The 14,258-nt window shown below is 36.6% G+C and overlaps 2 protein-coding genes across 3 annotated transcripts; both read left to right on the plus strand.

The window, feature by feature from the left end:
• Window positions 1-500: 500 nt before the first annotated feature.
• Window positions 501-11,915, plus strand: ARF1 (auxin response factor 1). Of its 2 annotated transcripts, none has more exons than XM_059590043.2 (15): window positions 501-734; window positions 1,589-1,684; window positions 2,926-3,041; window positions 3,925-4,020; window positions 4,145-4,201; window positions 4,310-4,462; window positions 4,574-4,658; window positions 5,874-5,964; window positions 6,063-6,227; window positions 7,353-7,472; window positions 7,550-7,625; window positions 9,150-9,315; window positions 9,397-9,890; window positions 10,373-10,563; window positions 11,258-11,915. In XM_059590043.2, exons 2-15 carry the CDS (start codon window positions 1,639-1,641, stop codon window positions 11,427-11,429), a joined length of 2,028 nt encoding a protein of 675 aa, XP_059446026.2. In that variant the 5' UTR covers window positions 501-734; window positions 1,589-1,638; the 3' UTR covers window positions 11,430-11,915. The 2 variants fall into 2 exon arrangements, with proteins under 2 accessions (XP_059446026.2, XP_059446027.2); XM_059590044.2 differs by having other exon boundaries at window positions 1,599-1,684.
• A 938-nt stretch (window positions 11,916-12,853) lies between these two features.
• On the plus strand, window positions 12,854-13,576 carry LOC148586074 (homeobox protein). Its single transcript, XM_088515408.1, has one exon. It carries the CDS (start codon window positions 13,000-13,002, stop codon window positions 13,480-13,482), a length of 483 nt encoding a protein of 160 aa, XP_088371534.1. The 5' UTR covers window positions 12,854-12,999; the 3' UTR covers window positions 13,483-13,576.
• The last annotated feature ends 682 nt before the right edge of the window (window positions 13,577-14,258 follow it).

Here is a 14,258-nt window from a genome sequence, read left to right on the forward strand (position 1 = left end):
TCACATAAGACGGTAAGACTAAACCAATCTCGAAAAAGTAGTTATCTTAATATTTATTAATTTTTAAAATACTATAAAATATAATAACTATTAATATAGTAAATCTGGGTTAAAATATGTTGATAGATTTAGAATAATTCTATATACCACACCAATCCGGATATAACCTTATTTTTCTTACCAATTTACCAACTCACTTGACATGTTTTAAACAAAATTTTTTTTTTTTCGTCGCTTAAAAAAAGAAAATATAAACCCTTAAAACATGCTATATTAGGGGATATGACGTTTATAAGATAAATAACAGCATTTATCAGTTTATATGACCGAGTATATTTTTAGAAAATGTTGATCCGAAATGGGAAACAAAAAAGATTCTAGACCCATGCCCTTTCTGGCTTTCTCCACTTCTAAAAAGCCAGTCCAAGTCAGAGACACGGAGAGAGGCGTAGACAAAGAAATTGAACAATATTGTTCACATAGTAAAACAAACAAACAAGAAAAGTAAAAACCGAGAGAGAGAGAGAGAGAGTGTGTGTGAGAAAGAGAACTGAAAAAGAGGCAAAGAAGAGGGTCCTGTCGGGTTCAACCAAACACGACCTTATCGATCCCTTACTCGTTCATTCATTTCGTTTCTCTGTCTGAATCCCAAACCCTAACCGATTCGCCTCCGATTCTGCTAATTGTACCAACCGGATAAGGCGAAGAGCAAGGAGGAGAAAAAACTCTCTGAGGTAATACTCACTTTCTCTCTCTCTCTACGGTTCGGTTCTTTGGTTTTGTTGTTTAGTAATCTAGCTCTACGGTTCGGTGTGTGTATCGTCTGTCTGTACAGCTAGTGGTTAGGTATGGGAATCTGTGAGATCGGGGTTTGTGGTGATGTTTGGTTGATGAGAAAGGTTGTGGAAGGCGAGAGTAAATGGAAATTATTGCTGAAATTGGAGTTGTCTGTGTTGTTTTATGGTTCTCAAGAAACGACAACGAAATTCGAGAGTGAGAGTAAACGTGAGCCTGGTGGTAGCTGTTGATTTTACTCGGATCGGAAATTGTTGCGGAATTTGGTGACACACTTCGTTGCTGATTTTCCTTCCATTTCCTGGTTTTTCCACCAACCAACCAGGGCATTAAATTAATCATTGATTGATTTCTTTATTCTTCTGCATGTGATGAAAATTTATATGAAATGCGATGGGTGCAGAAAGTATGGATCTTTTTACTATAACGGAAGTTTTGATGATTTTGCTTCGCGGAAATTTTGCTGATTATACTCTTGGCAAAGGTTTTGAACGTATTGGGCTCGTGAAAGTTTTGAGTGCATTTTTGGTTTTAGGGAGAAATGGCGTTAAAGGGTGAAGATCCACCTTTTTGGGCATTCATTTGAGTGCCTTCTTTTAAGGCACAAAGCAGAGCTAGACTGTCACAGGGTTGAGTGATTGGGATATTAACAAGTTGAGTCTAGAGCAATCAATTGTGGCTGACAATAATAAATATGTGATAGTTAATGGGTTTGGTTTAGTTGGTTAGACAATTATTTGATTTTAGATAATTGCCATACTGACCTGTTTTATGCAACAATCTTTGAACTCAGGGTTTCATAGATATATCCCAGTCTTTGCTGAAGATCTGTGTGGTTATCTAATGGCATTCGCAGCGTCAAATCACTCCTCTTGCAGACCTCGTGCAGGTTTGAGTTAGTTCTTCTAGTTAGTGCTAATTGTATATGATTTGCTGCAGAATTATGATTACATGGATCTGCTGATTAACCTGAAAGGGTATTTGTAGATTTATTTTATGCTACTAACTGATTTACATTTACAAAATGATGTTTTCGTGTCAAATAAAATGATATTAAAATAACATTCATTCTCTCTCTCTCTCTCTCAATATTTTGAATGGAACTGATTTTAATAGCTTTTTTTCTTTTTTTTTTTCTTTTGGGGGGTTGGGGGAAGGGGTGGTGGGTTGAAGGTTATATATTTGAGTGAGCAAAAGAGGATTATTATGTTTTCTGGTTAATCTTTATTCACACTTCTTAATTGTTGCTTTTAGTGTCCTTTTTTTTTTTTTTTCCTTGTGAGTTACGAGTAATTGGATAGAAATATGTTCTACAGCAAAACCGCGAATTTTAGTTCAGACATTTTTTGGGGGACAAAGCACCTATTTGAAGAAAAGGACAAGGCTCATTTGAGTTGAGAGGATGTTTAGGGCATAGCGTACAAGTTATACTTCATATTGATCTTTTTATTCAGTAATTCAACCTTGAACTATGATTAAGAAATAGATTTTAGCAACAAATGTGTTTACTAACTAATGAAAAGTCATTAAATCATCTTTGCATTTGGTACAGATGGGCAGTGAATGAGCCAGGACATGCCAACTTTAGGATCTGTATTCTGTAAAGGAGAATATGGATTATGATAGATTTTTTTAGAACCTAATTGCATTTATGTATGAACAAAAACTTTATCTTTACGTCTAAAAGGATTAATAAATCTCATCAGTATGATAGTCTCAGTATTATCTAAATTATATTCACTTATTAAAAAATCATGTATAATATATGCATTGGTGGAGCTAATTGAGCTTCCTATTTCTCTTCCGTGGCCTGTGATTGGCTTATGGTGTTCCCAAAATTGCTGGACCTGGTTTAAAATTTTATGCAGTTTGAAGTTAGGTTAATTGGATGACCTAAATATTTTATTATTATTCTATAACTTCACATGATTGGAATTATGTAAAACTTGTGCACATCGTGGTAACATGCACTGGTGCTTTGTATCTTTCAGTTTGTTGTCATAGACAGCTCTAAATTTTGCATGCTCCTGTCTCTAATTTGCAAGCTTTACTTTCATTTGGATCTTCAAAACACACATATTTGTTTCATTTTATCCTTGTTGACTGTAATTTATAATCTTGGGTTTATAGGGGTTCCAAATGATGCTTTATACAAGGAATTGTGGCATGCTTGTGCCGGTCCCCTTGTCACGCTTCCTCGTGAAGGGGAGCGAGTTTATTACTTTCCACAAGGTCACATGGAACAGGTATTTTGAAGTTCTGCAGTTGGATATATTGGTTAATAGAAAGCAACATATGTTACTTATAAAGAGAGAAAAAGAAAAAGAAAAAAGGAAGCGACATATATCTGGATTTTTGGATACTTGTTTTATTGGGCTAAAACTACCTTGGTCGCTAACAAAAGGTCCCTCTTTTAGGGTATTTAGAGGCTGGCTGGTTGTTTTCATCTTGTATATTTTGTTAAAGAATGTCAGTTGATCAAATACGACGTTTAAGCAAGTTATGAAGTATTGAGTGATGCAATTCTGAAAGGAAAAGAAAAAAAATGTTTGATGACATTCTATGAAATATGTTAGGATTATAATTTTTGAATAATTGATGACCAATTTACAGAATACCATTATAATTAATTTTTTTCCCTTAATAACTACCAGCAAGAATTAAAATGATGTGCAAACCAGTTCCTTTTCAACTTCAATGTTCAGTAGTCCATAACCAGGAAACACTATGACATTTGAGAAAGTAATTATTTTGCATATGATTTTTATGGAGTTGGGCTCACAGTGATCTGGTTTCATGTGCCCGAGTTTTCCCATTGTGTTTGTAGTGTACAAATTTTATTGAAATAAAATTTCAGTATAATGTGCACCTAATTTGATTATGTTAGGAATATCTCCTTATTCTCAGTCTTCAGGCCTTTGTTATGCATATAATTTATTTGTTTATTTTCTTTTGTTGATCTTCCATTTCTTGATTTACAAAATTAATTTGAAGATATGTGGATTCCTGCTCTTTAAATTATCTCACAAACCAATTTCTGTTTACTGTGGATTATTGTTTGTATTTTTCAAATATTCTGTGTTTTTATGTGCTATTTATCTCTGTAACTTATGTCTTCCTTTTTTGCAGCTTGAAGCATCTATGCATCAGGGGTCAGAGCAGCAAATGCCTTCATTCAACTTGCCATCTAAAATTCTTTGTAAAGTTGTTAATATCCAGCTTCGGGTGAGTATGTCGTAATCATCATTATCCTCACTACATGGATCATACTTTTGTTTGTTTGTCATACATTTGGGAAATTGGAATACTTTCTATGGTCATTCATTGGTACTTTTAATGTGGAGTGTAGGCTGAACCTGAGACTGATGAAGTATATGCACAAATCACTTTGTTACCAGAAGCAGATGTGAGCTTTCCTTGGCTTCTCTTTTTATTAGATCATAGAATTTTCATCCCTCTCTTTAATTTTTTTCTGCTATGCCTGCCTTATATTTATTTACCTCCCCTGGATCAGCAAAGTGAGGTTACAAGCCCAGATCCTCCATTGCCAGATCCTCCAAGGTGCACAGTCCATTCATTTTGCAAGACACTTACTGCTTCTGACACAAGCACCCATGGTGGATTCTCTGTTCTTCGGAGGCATGCAGATGATTGTCTGCCACCACTGGTTAGCTTCGTAGTTCTAATTAGCATTTGCGTCTTTATGAGATACTGGAGTCCCGAACCACCTTTTTTTGGTTATGTCATCTGTGCCTAATTTTTAATATTATCTGTTCAGGATATGTCCCAGCAGCCCCCATGGCAGGAATTGGTTGCCTCTGATTTGCATGGAAATGAATGGCATTTTCGACACATTTTTCGAGGTTGACAGATTTGCCTATTGAATCTTTGTGACAATGAATAGCCTTGGTCATAGCTGCAGATTTTCCAATAACTGCTTAGACTGGAATATTACATTCTCTTTATACTTTATGCTACAAGTGATGCAAGGGAAATATTGGTCCACCTAGTTTAATTTAGGTCCTATCAATTAATGGAGTTATTAGTATTTAATTTTCAGGAGTTAAGGGTGTTTCTGTAATTCAATAAATAGGTGTTCCCCTAGTTTATTTTGAGTAATTCAATAAATGGGCGTTGCCCTATATTATGTTAGGTAAGTCAATAAATGGGCGTTGTCCTAGGGATTAGTTGTGAGTCTATTTAAGCATGATTTGTATTCTAATGAAAGTAGACTTGATGGAATTAAAAAAATTAAGGAATCGATTCTTATCTTTCGTTCTCTTCCCCCTCTTCTTTCTTTTTCTTTCCCCTTCTCTTCCCCTAGCTTCTCTCTTTCTAGCTCCTTTCTCCTTTCTTTGCCCTGTTTTCACCGTGTATTTTTGTGATTATTGTTTGTCCTGCATCAACAAGGCTTATATGTATGGTTATTCATTAAGTTTTCTTATTAGTGTTACCACTTAGCACCACACAAAAAGTTTTAGTGGTATTGCTACATGCAATTTCCTGTAATATTGCTGGAAAGTGAACTTTATATATATATTTTCAAAAGTTATTAGTACTTATTTGTTTCTTTGGGTATGTTGGTAGCACACACAGTGTGTTTGCAAGTATATGGCTTGGTTGTGCAAAATAAAAGTATAAATGAAGGAACTGGAGGAGTAAATGGAATTGCCTTTATTTTCTCACTATTTCAGGTAGCTTATCATGATTTTCTGTGTCTTGCCACACAAATAGCAATATGCTTGGTGATCTTACATGACACTAATTTCTCGAGTTAGTCCCTTATTGCTTGGTTTATGGCATTTCCTTGTATTAGCTTCATGGTACAGCTTTTTGTTCTTTCTTAAGTAATTTCTTTTACAAGGTTTGGTATTAAAAAGTTATTGTTTAAGAGTTCTGCTTTCATTGGTTTGGCACATATATGTTCTGGAACATTTATTTCACGTCCTTGTCATGTTGATAGTGATATAAGGATTCTGATATTCTTTGTTGCCTTGATTTTGTGTGGTCATTTTGAGTCTCCATTACCAAGAAGCTTCTGTCTTACTGGGATATTGATAAAAAAAATTTGACTGCAGGGCAACCAAGGCGCCACTTACTCACAACCGGATGGAGTGTCTTTGTTAGTTCCAAAAAATTAGTGGCTGGTGATGCATTTATATTCCTGAGGCAAGTTATATTCTTCATGAAAATAGTAATGTTTGCACTTTTGTTACTTTACTGCCATCAATAATTGTGTCATTTGTTTATGGACTCGTCGTTTCCAGAGGTGAAAATGGAGAGCTGCGTGTTGGAGTGAGGAGACTCATGAGACAGCTAAGCAACATGCCATCTTCTGTGATATCTAGTCACAGCATGCATCTTGGGGTTCTAGCTACTGCATCTCATGCTATTGCAACTAAAACACTCTTTTCTGTCTTCTACAAGCCAAGGTTTATGTCGCTCTCTTAATTTAAAATGATTTTTTTTGATAGGTAAAAAATTGAAATTTAAAATGACTTTTTAACATCCTGTTTGGTGATATCTTATGTTTCTTGTGTAATGAGAATATAGTTAAAAAAGGATATATGTAAAGTAATTGTATCAATATGTATGATCTATGATGGGTGCCATTCTATTGAGATTAGTAGGACCTCATCCATTTTCACACAAAATTTTGGTTTTTTGTCATGATTTAAGCAATTCAATAGGTTAAAAATCTAATGTATAAGTTAATTAAATGCCTCTTTTCATCAAAACATTGAATATAGTCTTTGCTCATGCATGTAGAACTCTTCATTTTTTAAATAAAAGCGAAGTTATAAATCCATATGTTCAACTAATACAAAATTTGGAAGATGTCTACCTTCATGGTTTCTAGATTTGTTTGAATAGTTCGGATTTTTGAAAGATCCCTTAATTGTATGTACACATGGGTGAGACTCTATCAATCTTTTTTTTTTTTTGGGATAAGTAAAACAGAAAAATAACCAGTTGAGACTCTTATCAATCTTGAATTTTAATGGACCCGTTTCCCATCATAGGATATCCATACAAGGACTTCTAGCACTATGAGCAGTCAGTCACTCTTTATTTTGAAGAAACTTAGCTTGTGGTTTTTAATTGGATTTTGTTTCTTCAGAATCTTGTGTTGCTTTTTAATGCTGACCTTTTCTTTTGGAGAGAGAAGACTTTCTTGTACTGATATAGTTTGAGGTAAAAGATAGATAAATTGGTACTTATTAAAAAGAAAAGATGTCTCTTTATAAATTGGTCTCTTTTTTATTTTTTTTATTTTATGAAATTAGTGCCGTGCAATGTTAAATCTTAGTGTGGGTCTCTTATAAAATGAATAAAACTTAACAAAACTGGAGAGGTAAAGGTTTTCATTAGTTGGTCTAGGCGTTAGAAAGTGATTACATACTTCTAAGTGTGCACTTTACTTGAAATTTAAGATGAAGTGCAATAAGCTGACATTCTTAAGGAAAATAAAATTTTATTTTATTGATGGATATGGTATTTGTGTTTTCTCTTTGTTGAGAAAAAATAAGTTTACTGAATTAGTGTTTTTTTGTCAGAACAAGTCGATCGGAGTTTATTGTAAGTCTCAACAAGTACCTTGAAGCTCGGAGCCACAAGCTCTCTGTTGGGAAGAGGTTTAGGATGAGATTTGAGGGTGAGGAAGTTCCTGAAAGAAGGTATATTGTTTCCCCTGCTTAATATAGTGTTCTCATAGGAAGTTTATGATGCATCACCTGTCTCTATCAAATTACAGGTTCAGTGGCACAATTGTTGGCGTTGAAGATAATAAATCATCTGGATGGGCTGACTCTGAGTGGCGATCGCTAAAGGTTATATATTGCTTTTGTCATACACATTATCATTTTGGTTTTGGTCCTAGAACGTATTAATGACATCTGGAACTCCTAGGCATCCCCATGGAAGTAATTGATTCAACATCTGAAATCAGACTCCTTTTATCCATTTCTATCTTGAGATAATTGTTGATTCTTTGAAATCATTCTTTTCCTTCTCTATTCAAATATATCTATTCTGAAGGATTGATTTCTACCTTCAAATCTTTTATTATTATTTTTTTTTATGAATGATAATTTATTAAGAGGAGGAGAAAATCTCACATACACGAAAAGTATACAAGAGAAGCAACCACCCTATTAGGGTCGAAAATCTAAAAATTTAACAAGATCTACAAGAATAAAGGGAGAAGAAATTAGGAACAAAAGATTGTACCTTCAAATCTTAAATGAAACATGATGGAATGGCTTTATTCCCCATTTTATCCCATTAGGTCCTTTAAAAGATTATGAGGCTACTTTTGAGTATGACTTGCTACTAGACTTTTGTATGTATTTTGTGTCAGACGTGTCTTCTTGTACTTCACGCCCACTTGCAGCTAATCTTAACTTCCTCAAAGCGGATGACTTCCAGTTTAAATTTGATTGTTTTGACCAGAAAGCCTTGCATTCGTGTAAGCAAGTTCAATTTTCTTTGTGATATGCTCTCAACTTGACTGCAAAGGCAAAATTCGTTAAAAATAACAAAGCACAAAGGAATAAAGAAATTGGGAACCTAGGCTTTGTGGTCTAATTTTGTTCTGCAGCTGTTAAAATTCTTGGGCTAGTTAGGTTAGGTACTGGTGCTTCTTGTGGCTTACAGAAGGAGCATAATGAATATCTGAATCATCTAAAGCAATAAGTTGAACTGCATCATCAGGAGGACAATAAAAAATTTCAAGTTGTTCTCTTCCACTTCTAGCCAGTGCAGCTGCATACCTATTGGCTTCTCTGAAGAACTGCTGGATTTGGTTGTTGAACAGCCTCCCCATAATGTACCTGCAATTGTTTGTGACGGAGTTGAATAACAGAGTCTGGCCAAGAAGTGCAGCAACCTAGGAGTCCAGTGCAGTGCTGATTGTATGACCCTGAAACTGCGACCTTTTTCTTCTTCAAACAATCAATAGAAGATCCCAATCCCCTATGACCCATGCATTGGACTTATTTCTGGACTTCCTTTTGCATTGGGCTCTGCCTTGGTCTAGGGTTTAGTTTGGATTTATTTATTTATTTTCTAGAGAATCTTATCGTACTAGCTATTCTTGTGATGGGTCTTACCGTCTTAGGTGGACCCTGCAACTATTGGGTTATGATGCTATAAGTGCAACTTGCTAGCTGCATGTTACCATCTTATCATGGTAGAGTCTTGAGTGCTCAGATTCTACATCTACCTAGAATTTTAATTTCTTGAGAAGAACTTTGTGATGCAGCTCTAATGAATTTGTTTGATTCTAACTGGGTGTACTTCTGATTTTCATATTTGAAGTGATTTATCTTACCTCAAATGTTGATATGTTTCAGGTTCAGTGGGATGAACCTTCATCAATTTTGCGTCCAGAAAGAGTTTCACCATGGGAATTGGAGCCACTTGTGGCAAACGCTCCTCCAAGCTCCCAACCCACCCAAAGGAACAAGCGGGCAAGGCCACCTGTTTTACCTTCACCAACACCAGATACATCTGTACTTGGTAGGAGATTTTTCCATATAGCTATCCTTCATGCCAGTTCTGATTGTTGATTTTGCATAAAAGTTCCTTGCTTTGCATCAGGTGTGTGGAAATCCCCAGTTGAAGCTCCTTCTGCTTTCTCATATTGTGAGTCACAACGTGGACGAGACTTTTATCCATCGTCTAATTTCAACTCTGCTGCAAAAGGAAACTCTTTCAGCTTCAGTGGTAACAACTCTGTGACTGCTGTTTCCAGCAACTCAATGTATTGGCCTAATAGAGTGGAAGCTGTAACAGAGTCTTTTTCACCGGTTGTTAACAAAGAATCAGGTGAAAAGAGACAGGGAACTGGGAATGGCTGCAGGCTCTTTGGTATTCAGCTACTGGACAATTCTAATATGGAAGAAACTTCGCCAGTTGTTACTATGTCCAGAACACCGGGGGATGAACTGCCAGTTCAATATTTAGACACCGAATCGGACCAGCATTCTGAGCCAAATCGATCTGATGTTCCTTCAGTAAGTTGTGATGCTGAGAAATCATGCTTGAGATCGCCTCAGGAGTCACAAAGCAGGCAGATTCGGAGCTGCACAAAGGTAGTTTGGCTCCTTTTTTACCCTCCAGTTAAATAATTTTTGTAATTAACGAGATTTGGTGCAGTTTTCCCTCTTTCAGTTTTGACTCTAGGATCTGCTGCCTGAATCAACTCTCAATGCAGGCTGATAGATACGAGATGTCTAGATGGTCAATGCTATGAAAGGAATATTTAAAAAGAACTTTAGAGTTGTTTTTGCAGTTTTGGTACTTTCTCTAGGCATTTTAGAGCTTTTACACAAACTTCTGTTTGGGGTTTCATGTCTTGTATCAGGAAAGTGTAATTGTTCAAGTTTAAACCAACTGTCTCTCTCTCTTGCATTCTGTAAAAAACTGTTATTATTTTTTTAGAAAAGAACAGATTTTTACATTCTGGAATCAGAAATTCCGATCATGGCATAAATATGATTACTTGCTTTGTGTTGTTCAGCCGGGCCTGCTTGGTGTTAGTTGGGATTGTCTGATATTACTTGTCTTTTTCCAGGTGCACATGCAAGGGATTGCTGTTGGGAGGGCTGTTGATTTGACACGGTTTGACCAATATGAGGATCTGCTCAGGAAACTGGAGGAGATGTTTGACATTGAAGGTGAGCTTTGTGGATCTACAAAGAAATGGCAAGTTGTCTACACTGATGATGAAGATGACATGATGATGGTTGGGGATGACCCATGGCTGTAAGTTCATTTGCCTCTTTTTGTATTTTTTCCACACGTCTTGGCTCACTCTCTCTCTCTGGTGCCAAGTTCCTGCACATGTATACCTATATGTATTATTTTTCTTTCAATTTGAAGAATGGGTTTTAACTTCCCTTAAACATGTATCTCATTCTCAATGGTGTAGCACCCAGCTATAATAGGATTTCACATGATTGTGATCAATGTATCAGACCATCAAGTACGGAAATTTCTCGTAACTTGTCAATCATTTGATCTGAACCCCATAGTAATTATTTAAAATTAGATACTCTAGGCTTGTCCAATCACACCTAGATTGTCTCTAGATCTCTATGTCGGAGTCCCATTATTGTTTTCATTATCTTTGAGTTGCAGGGGATCGTATTTATTAGGAGTATAGTACTTCAAGGGGTTCTCCAGTGAATATAAATAGTTCTAGATATATTATTTCTTCTATTGGTCAAAAAATTTTAGAATTGTACAGATAAAAAACCTCAAGTTATGTCTTGGGGGTTTCAACTTGATATGCTCTAGCTTTTTCTTCTGCTTTTTTTGCTTTGATATTTGCGTTGTTGAGGTAGACCGTGAGACAAAAAAATGCTGTTGGGATTATAGAGATTCTTTCGCGACTTCTAAATTTACTCTTGCTGCCATGACCTAGATTGCTTTTTTCCTTTATATTTATTTATTGCAGCGAGTTCTGCAGCATGGTGAGGAAAATTTTCATCTACACAACAGAGGAAGTCAAGAAGCTGTCGCCAAAAATAAAACTTCCAGTTCCTGCAGAGGCCAAACCCGGCATGCTGGATGCTGAAGTGGCTGTAAATACCGAGGACCAGTCATCAATTGTGGGACCTGGGTGCTGATGTTCCCATGCCTGGTTTGGCCTGAAACCATGAACGCCAAAAAGGAAACCAGAAAAGCAAGTTACAGGGGTAAAGAGATGCTTGACTGTTTAAGATTGTGTATAGGTTTTACACGGGTGATGCTCTACAACAATATATTCCCAGTGGAAGGGCCAGTACAGTTTCTTGACATGCTGCATTAAGGACACATGGTGATATGGAAGGGCAGTTCTTTGGTGCACATGGGGGCGCATCTGGAGAGTGTGACAAGCTTTAGGGTTTTGTGTTTTGGTTTTTATTTTTTAGTGTAGTCTTTGCCAAATGAATCTCGTTAATGCTTTTGCTTGTTCAGACTTGGAATAGGCTGCAAAGTTTGTCAGCCGCGAATGAAGGGATATGCTCTTCCTTTGAAATATATGTTTTTCCTTTTTTTCTTCTGCCCCAAGTTTCTTTTGTTATTTACAGAATACATCTATATTTTTGTATATAAAATACATATTCTCTCTCTCTCTCTCTCTCGTGTGTGTGGTCTATTGGATTGGAAGTGCATTGGTTACATAATGAGAGAATCTTTTTTTTTTTTGGTTTTCAAATCCATTTCCTTTGGTGTAAAAATTTGATTTCAAGTTCCTAATTGAAAGATGAGAAATTTTGCCGGTTGAGTCAACTGACGCCCATAACATGTCTAGTCTCAAGTTGCATAATCTTGTACTTTGTTTGCGAATGGGCAGTGGGAGTGGATTGTGGATTGTGAATATGGATTTTCAGCAATTTTCTGTTTGGATTGCTATTAACCGGGCAGCACATGTTAGCTCTATGGAGCCTATGTGCCCGAGCAGGAAGGGGGTACTGGGCTGTCTAAGACTTAGAAAAGTGGGTTTTATAAGAGCTCTTTTACATTTGTTAGTAATTTGGACAATAAAATTGTCGAAGGTATCTATATGAATTGTTGTTGGAGAGTTCTGCATGCTCATTTGAGTAGAGCATGCGATGAGAACCAATGAATATAATTAAGAAAAGAGAAATCTTTGTTTTCTATTTCTTGTCCATCTTCACATAAGAAATGAGCAAATTTATCATTAATTATGTAAAACTATACGTAGGTCTCATAGATTTAATAGTAGATTTGCAAAAAAATTGACAAGTAACTCTTCTCTTAAAAAAAAAAATAGCCGTTCAGGAACGCTGCCCTCTTAGCACTCAATGGAGGTGCACCAAAAGATCGTAGAAATCGCACCCCCATAAAAGAGGATTTAGGGAGAAAAAAAAAGAAGAAAAAAACACAACTTAATAAAGTGGATCAAAGAAAGGCAACTCGGAATGCACCTTTTGTCATTTTGATGACTATCCCTGAATAGCACAAAATAGCATTGTAGGTGGCGTGGGGCCACTAGGGTCTAATGGGCTGGCAACGGTAACTTTCTCTTTTCAAAGACAAGCCGCACCGCACTTTCTCTTTTCAAAGATTCCTTACCAACGCTCCTTGAAGAAGACACACACACACACATATATTCTAATCATTTGGGTATCATATTCAGATCTAACCCAATTTCCAAACCTGGAGAGGGGGTTTTCGCAGTTTACCAGCTCCATGAAGATGATGAAAGCGGTGAAGAAGCTCAAGTTCTGGTCAAGAAAGAAGAGAAAAAAGAAGACACAAGATCCCTACTATCTTCCTCCCCCGCCATGTCATTGCTATCACTCATGCTATTCAACTCAGCCCTCGGCTCCGCCCTTACCGCCATGGCTCGACCTCGAGCAGACCCATGATCAGGCCATTCCAGCACCCGTGCTCCAGCCCGTCCCAGATTTATCGTATCCAAATCAAGCCCTAGTACCCATTCAAGAGATCGTCTCAGAAACGAGTCCAATAATGTATCCAACATTGCCTGCTACTGCAATTAGCACCCCATCTTATCAGCAATACATGGCTCCAAATCCTGTTTATGGTATTCCTGTTGGGGAGACAGCAAGAAGAGAGAGAAGGGCAGGGTTTTTTGGATGTGTAGTAAACTTTGGCATTCATCTATTCCGCTGCTTCTGCCCGTGTTTAAGCATTCGAGAAGTTCGCTAATGCAGCAGCCTTGAAGCCAAGTTTTAGTTAACCTAAAGCGTAGCTTTTCTATGGGGACCAACAGGGTGTAATAAGTGGGCATTGAAATCATTCACATGTAGATGTCTTGTTTTATTTTTGTTTTTCTTCTTTTTCGTAGAAATTTTTATTTAATAATTGGAAAAAAAAAAAAAAAAATCCTTGTTTGTTGTACATTTGTAATTATAACGCATGGTGCTAATTGTCTTTCAAATCGAGAATGGGACTTAATTGCATCTTTTCTGTAAAAGATCGTTATATGTTAAATGGTAATATTTTAAGCTATGTAGTTGGACTTTAAATCGCTTAATGGCTTGCTAATCACAAACCAAGTGCATCTGGCATAATTGATTTCTAACATAATATGTCGCATTAAATTTATTCAGTAGATTAGTTGTCAATTGTGGTAAACTAGATGGGTCGGTTGGGATCCCCTAAATTCCCCTGCCCGGATTGCAGAGAATCCCTTGTAAATTGTTAAGAGGCTCCCAATGGGTCCCCTAAATACCCTGCTCTGCCATGTAGACCCTAATTGCACGCCCAATTACAGGGGCATGCAATTGCAGGTCCCAATCCGAACTAGACATTAGCAATAAACAATGTTGTTAATTTGAACTAGACTGGACTTTTCAAACAAAAATGCTGTACGTCATCCCTGCTTGTAAGAACGAGGCTATCAAAGACAACAATGAACCAGCATTATGAGTTATGCTCTTGCAAATTTCTGTCCTTGGAAGGAGTTGTGTTTCTCAGACAGG

The sequence above is a fragment of the Corylus avellana genome, chromosome 4 (genome assembly GCF_965113065.1).
Source record: "Corylus avellana chromosome 4, dhCorAvel1.hap1.2, whole genome shotgun sequence".
In the NCBI taxonomy this organism is placed as follows: domain Eukaryota; kingdom Viridiplantae; phylum Streptophyta; class Magnoliopsida; order Fagales; family Betulaceae; genus Corylus; species Corylus avellana.